At 35.4% G+C, this 7,109-nt stretch overlaps 1 protein-coding gene across 2 annotated transcripts; it reads left to right on the top strand.

Moving 5' to 3' along the window:
• Positions 1 to 543: 543 nt before the first annotated feature.
• LOC131660098 (casein kinase 1-like protein HD16) lies at positions 544 to 6,749 on the top strand. 2 transcript variants are annotated; one of them, XR_009300697.1, is made up of 17 exons: positions 544 to 959; positions 1,205 to 1,315; positions 1,509 to 1,582; positions 1,679 to 1,748; positions 1,833 to 1,888; positions 1,996 to 2,067; positions 3,096 to 3,190; positions 3,298 to 3,364; positions 3,450 to 3,579; positions 3,659 to 3,877; positions 3,971 to 4,113; positions 4,192 to 4,366; positions 4,519 to 4,609; positions 4,755 to 4,912; positions 5,008 to 5,196; positions 5,281 to 6,097; positions 6,384 to 6,749. XR_009300697.1 is itself a non-coding variant. In XM_058929233.1 (16 exons), exons 1-16 carry the CDS (start codon positions 873 to 875, stop codon positions 5,338 to 5,340), a joined length of 1,797 nt encoding a protein of 598 aa, XP_058785216.1. In that variant the 5' UTR covers positions 544 to 872; the 3' UTR covers positions 5,341 to 6,749. The 2 variants fall into 2 exon arrangements, 1 of the variants encoding a protein (XP_058785216.1); XM_058929233.1 differs by having other exon boundaries at positions 5,281 to 6,749.
• Positions 6,750 to 7,109: the final 360 nt, after the last annotated feature.

Here is a 7,109-nt window from a genome sequence, read left to right as displayed (position 1 = left end):
TCAATAATGTATCATATAACTTTAAAATAAAATTAAAAATTAAAATTTTTTAAACATAAACTATTTATAGAGTATTTTGATCAAATTATATGAATGGTAGAGGTGAGAAAATAACTATTGAGATATGGAGGAAAATTTTCCCTGAGTTTCTAGAATTCTTTTTCAGCATGGCAATGCTTAGGGCCCGAATTACTTTTGTCACCTTCCTTTTTTTAGTTTGTCACCCATTTTTGTTTAAATTAACAAAACAGTTAATAAAAAATAAATAAAATAAATGTTCAATATTTTAGCACTTATTATAAGCAAATTTATTCACAACTTATCTCTATTAACAAATAAATCGCATTATTTTGTTAAATATACAAATCTTAATTCAAATAACAAAAATTGAGTATAAATTTCTACTACTAATTAGTGTACCTTTTATCCTACATACCAAAAATAAAAAAAGATTGTAAATTTTCTAAAATTATTCTAAAATAATATAATATATAAATAGATATATAAATGGGTTTGGTGTTTCTCAAAGTTGTTTTTGAAAAGCGTAGCAGTTCATCTCTCTAACATCTCTATCTCTATTTCTCTGTCCCTCTCTGTACTACAAAATAAAATCCACAACTCCAACAAATCGCTTCATTTTCCTTTCCCTCCACAGATCTCCAAAAAATCCCCTAATCGCAAACCCTAATTTCTCATCGATCCTCACTCTCTCGTTACCGTCAACACCCACATTCCTCACTGTAATCCGATTCCGATTACCGAGCCGTCGCTGTCACAGCCGCTCAGACTAGGAGGAATCGGAGGGTGTAGAGAGACGTGATCGCTACTGACTGACGAGGCTGAAACCCTTGGTGAAGGAAGGGACTAGAAGCATGGATGAGTATGATAGTGGTGGCGGAAGTGGTGATAAAGCTCCGGAAGCGGAGGAAGAAGGGAGTACTCCACCACTTCCTGAGAAGGTGGTTTTGATTGATGTTCAGAGTTTTTCTTTCTTTGTTGTTTGGATTTTAAAGAAATGTTGTGTTAGTGATGTTTTGTGTTATTAACTTACTGTTTATAGCTTAAGATGTGTTAAGATATTATGGATGGATTATACCTAGAGCTTTCTGTTGGGAAATTATTTGTGTAATGTAATGTATTAGGAAATTTTTGTGTAATGTAATGTATTAGGAAATTTATGTGTTATGTACTTTCTTAATAACAGGTTCAAGTTGGTGGTTCACCTTTATATAGACTTGATAGAAAGCTTGGGAAAGGAGGATTTGGACAAGTCTATGTTGGTAGACGACTAGGAGCTGGTTCCGGTGCCGTTGAGGTATGGTGTTTCCTTCTGTCAATGTGTTGCTCTATGATGCACACATTTTGGCTGACTGCGTTTTTTGTTTTGTAAGGATGATTAGTTTGAAAAAAAAAAAAAGCTTTATAGGGTGGTTACAAACGTTGTTTTGTGTGGATAAGAATTGTGTACACTTTATATATAGTTATGGATATTGCTCCCATAAGTGCAGGTAGCATTAAAATTCGAGCATAGAAGCAGCAAAGGGTGCAATTATGGACCTCCCCATGAGTGGCAGGTTTACAAGTGAGTTTTCTCTCCTTTCTTTCAACAGAGTGGAGTTGCTTTGTTGAGGTCTTATCTATGCATAAATGCTAACTTTGCCATATTTTATTTTTATAGTACGTTAGGTGGTAGTCATGGTGTTCCACGAGTACATTACAAGGGACGGCAAGGGGACTACTATATTATGGTATGTTCTTGTAAGTTTTTTAATAGAGGAATGGAGGCATGAGATTGTCACTGTAAGTTTTTGTAACATAATGTTAATACACAGGTCATGGATATCCTTGGCCCTAGTCTATGGGATGTTTGGAATAACAACTCACATGCGTATGGATCTATTTATCTCTGAAATTTTATTGATATATGCATTGTATATTTTTAAATGTTTTTGGTCAATATAGCATGCCAAACCTTTTGTATATTTTTGGATCCAGGATGTCTACTGAAATGGTGGCATGCATTGCAATTGAGGCTATCTCCATATTAGAGAAAATGCATTGTAAAGGGTGAGGCTCATTTTCCTGATTATGTTTATGGTTTATACATGGGTTTTCTTTACTTACAGATTGTATATGTGGCAGCATGCTTCGTGAGACCCGCTTAATGTTATGATTTGGGTTTTCTGTTGTTTTACCATGTGGGAGGAACACTTTGGATATTTTTTATTGATTATGGGTGACACAATGAAACAACAATGTTTCTTTTGTCTTGAAGTTGATCAACGTTTATTCATGTAAAAAAATTGGTTGGGAAACTAGTACATCTGAAATTCTTCTGATTTTACTCGGGATCTCATGTTAGATTTGCTCATACTGTTATACTAATTTAGTATTGTGGAAAAGAGGTTTCTTTTTATCCTTAAGGTTGAGGTCCATTCTTAGGGTACCGAGAAAAGTGTGCCCTCAAGTTCAGTAGTTTTCTGTGTTAGTCAAGTCTCCCTGCAACTTTCTCATTAGTTCAGACAGAAAAAGTGGGAGTTGATCGGAGTTCCACTGTACATGGTCTATGGGGTGAACCTGTTTCCCACCTGTGATGGGCTCATGAAAACTTGTGCCCACTCTTTTTTGAAATTAATCCATTAATATATCTTGAGTAAATTGATCCACTCCTTTATGACAGGGACTTGGGTATTATGGAATTCCTAAGTCCCATTTCAAGAAGCATGGTATGTTGGCTGGAGTATTTAACTAGATTAGTTCTTTCCCCTTGATAGCTAGCTTTTAAAGGAGGGTTCCCAAGTGTTTAGATACTTGTCAGATTACTGCCCGAATAATACGTGCCATTCAGAAGAAAGGAGAAAGTGTGTTTTATAATATATTATCTATGCCATCAAATTTTTCTCTTGTTCTTCCCCTCCTTGTAATGATCATTTAGTAAGTACCTATATTGCAATGATTGCTTTATCGGGAAATACCATTGTTAGTAAAAACAGCTCATATTCAAATTTTAAATGATTTTAGTACATATGCTCTAATTCACGTGAATTACATCTTTTTGCTAAGATAATTTCATCACCCCGCTGTCATTATTGCAGATACGTGCATGGTGATGTAAAACCTGAAAACTTTTTGCTTGGACCCCCGGGAACCCCTGATGAGAAAAAGTTGTTTCTGGTTGATCTTGGATTAGGTAAAATTGTCATGTTACCCTAGAAGACTTGATGCTTTCATTGTCAATGAAGATATACTTATTCTCTCGCTTTTCAATTACTGACCTGACTAACTTTTTCTACCCAGCAACTCGTTGGCGCGATAATTCAACTGGCCTTCATGTTGATTATGATCAACGCCCAGATGTTTTTAGGTGAGTTCATTATTTAACTTTTATAAACCTTGCTTAATTTAATGTCTGGCTTTTGAATGATTTTGTATATCATATTCTTGCGCAGGGGCACAGTTCGTTACGCTAGTGTGCATGCACATCTTGGTAGAACAGGTAGCAGGAGAGATGATTTGGAATCTCTTGCTTTCACGCTTGTCTTCCTTCTTCGTGGTCGGTTGCCTTGGCAAGGATACCAGGTTATCTTGTTTCCAATTTCATTATTGTAGTGTTATTACTAAAAGAAAAGCATGATTCTTATGAAGTAATTTATTACAGGGAGAAAATAAAGGATTTCTTGTCTGCAAGAAAAAAATGGCAACATCTCCCGAAGCTTTGTGTTGCTTTTGTCCTGCACCTTTCCGGCAGTTTGTTGAACATGTAGTTAATTTGAAGTTTGATGAAGAACCAAATTATGCAAAATATATATCCCTTTTTGATGGAATTGTGGGTCCAAATCCTGACATCAGGCCAATAAATACCGAGGGTGCGCAAAAGGTACTTGCTCTACTATTACTTTACATGTGTTATATCATTTGTGGATTCAGAGGTCCAACTCCTAAAGCCCTTTAATGGGTTTGTGTTGTGAAGCTTGTATGTCAAGTTGGACAAAAGAGAGGACGATTGACCATGGAAGAGGAAGACAATGAACAGCCAAAGAAGAGGGTCCGAATGGGAACGCCAGCAACACAGTGGATTAGTGTTTACAATGCTCGGAGACCAATGAAACAAAGGTTTTGAGCTGACATGACATAATATTTTTCTGTTGATGTCTAGTTGTACCAGTATTAATTTTTTATATTTTGGTGTAGGTATCATTACAATGTGGCCGATGAGCGGCTATCCCAACATATTGAAAAAGGGAATGAAGATGGTTTATTTATCAGTAGCGTCGCTTCTTGTGCTAGTCTTTGGGCACTCATTATGGATGCTGGTACTGGTTTCACAGCCCAAGTTTATGAGCTGTCTTCCAATTTTCTTCACAAGGTTTGTTAATTTTTATGTTCCAGTTGTGCCATTATTTAATGTATCTAATTTAGTGATTTAGTGATATGTTTGTTTATTTTATATTCGATATTCTGTACTGTGTTTCATTCTGAAGTTTATACAATTTGACTAGTCATAAATCTATTTTACAGGAATGGATTATGGAGCAGTGGGATAAGAGTTACTACATCAGTGCCATAGCTGGAGCTTGTAATGGGTCTTCATTGGTTGTAATGTCAAAAGGTTAAAGTCCTACTCTTGGTCATTCATATATTTGGAAGGGCAGTATTTGGCTTGACTTTGATGATGTAATGCGTTGCATAATTTGACCAGTAGTCGTGTTTAAATTTTTGTCTCACTTTTATGGGTGAACTGCTCTTCCTAATAGGGACACAATACATGCAACAATCCTATAAAGTCAGCGACTCATTTCCATTTAAGTGGATCAACAAAAAATGGAAAGAAGGATTCTTTGTCACTGCTATGGCCACTGCTGGCACTAGATGGGCGATTGTTATGTCTCGTGGAGTTGGATTTACAGAGCAGGTTTTTATTCTGAATGTTTAAGATTGAAAATCTTGTGGCGGTGAATAATTCTCTCTAATGTGTATATGTTCTTTTCTCTCTAAACTCAATGCTAGGTTGTGGAACTTGATTTCCTGTATCCTAGTGAAGGTATTCATCGAAGGTGGGAAAAGAATTACCGCATCACCGCAACTGCTGCGACGCCTGATCAAGCTGCATTTATTTTAAGTAACCCTAGAAGAAAACCACCTGATGAAACACAAGAAACGCTTCGCACGTCTGATTTTCCAAGTACTCATGTTAAGGTAAAATAGTGCACTTGATTTCCGTGTGTATTCATTGTCAATCACTGTTACTACAATGCATATATTTATATATTTTTTCTACAGGAAAAATGGGCAAAGAACCTCTATATTGCATCTATTAGTTACGGGAGAACAGTTTCATAAACGGCTGATATTTTTTGAGATTCCTGCTGACATCATTTTGACCTATTGCAAGATCCTGCTTGCCCTCACATCTTAGTTGGAAACCGAAGACCCTCCATGACAAATTTCCTGAACAATGCAGTTCACTGTTGATGTATGCAGTATGCTACACCTTTCTTTTTGGTCGCCATCACATATTATATGATTCAAAACCTATGCACTGTATTTCAATGTTGTCAAAAATGAGTTGTGAGCAAAATTAAATCTTGTGTCAATTGGGACAACTTTTTTATTATGATCTTTGTACAGTTCTAAACAGTAATTATTATGTTGAAAGGCATTAGATACAGGTTATGTTTTTGTTTGATAATGGTATTTTGCAAATGCAACTATAATTTTCCAGTGGGAACTGGTTACAATAAGCAGGGCAACCTTGCACTTTGGCCCTTTTTATCCATATCTCTTCTGACTTGAAGCTACTTCTGGGCTTTTCTGCGTCTAAATAATTGCATTCTATTTGTGAAGATATTGATTCTGAAAAGTTCATTTTTATTGTGACATATTTTACTTCCAGTATCCTAAGTCTGCATGATGGACATCTCCTTGTGATTCATTCTACTTGAGTGGGTGCTTATTTTGTATGATTATTTTTCTAACATCAAACACTGCAAGATGCACTGCTGATACTTGTGAGAAATTGGGCATGTCTTTGAAGCTCATCTTTGGGGATAATTGGTGTACCTCTTCACTGTTGAGGGTTACTAGCACTTCGAAACAGGTATTAAATTTTGCATATATTTTTATTCAATTTGGGCATTCTATGATATTATTTGACGGTGATTATATGATATTCAATTATAATATTACTAGACGTGTTATTACTTATTATATTATTTCTTATTAGATTAGATTAGATATCTTATTAAATATTATGCAGCCTGGGATTTGGGATGGATATATGTATTGTATGGATGAAACATGTGATGTTTATATGGCCTGATGGCATGTGAGTTGTTCCTAATGTTTTGGCTGTTACTGATGTACAATTCCTTGTATCAAATCAGATATTCAGGTTGTGTGGGTGCTTGTGCTTCATTTAACATCAGCTACTGCTGACTGTGTAACAAGTTGATGTTTCTTGTTATTCAAAATGCCATGGTTATGGCGATGAAGCAACCCAAATGTCAAATGGGGAAAGCTGTTTAAGGCTCTGGTTATTTTGGCAAGATCTTTTATGAACTGGTTAGGAGAAATTCTACAGGATGATTGCATCCCCTTAATCCCTTGTTATATCCATCAACCATCCTCCCTCTTTTTATTCTTCTGCTCCTATCTATCTCTTCTTCCTCCATTTCACATCAATTGCTTTACCTTTGCAGTCAATTTTGTAAGGTTGGGTTTTAAATATATCACATTGTTCCTCAATTGAAGAGCAGGGTTTGTTTTAGGACAAGATGGTAGAAAACAGAATGAGCCGTAGTTCAGCTTTTTTGTGTTTTATCTAAAGGTTTGATTAAGTTTGAGAAATTCAGTATGGTGAATTTGTTGGTTTGGTTTAGTTTTAGATAAAAATCTAAACCAAGAAAAAGCAATCCAAACCAACAAATTTTTTTTTCATTCAAGCAAAAGCTGCAGATTATTTCATTCACCAACGTTCATTAAAATTTGTATTTTAAAAGAAAGAAATTTTATAACATACTTGAACACAATACATAAATCAAAGAAAGAAAAAAGCTCTTCGGATAACAATAAGTGGACATGCTAACTACTTTATTTATATTGGATATAAC

Source organism: Vicia villosa, linkage group LG3, assembly GCF_029867415.1.
Source record: "Vicia villosa cultivar HV-30 ecotype Madison, WI linkage group LG3, Vvil1.0, whole genome shotgun sequence".
NCBI lineage: Eukaryota > Viridiplantae > Streptophyta > Magnoliopsida > Fabales > Fabaceae > Vicia > Vicia villosa.
This window is presented reverse-complemented; position numbering and strand designations above follow the sequence as displayed.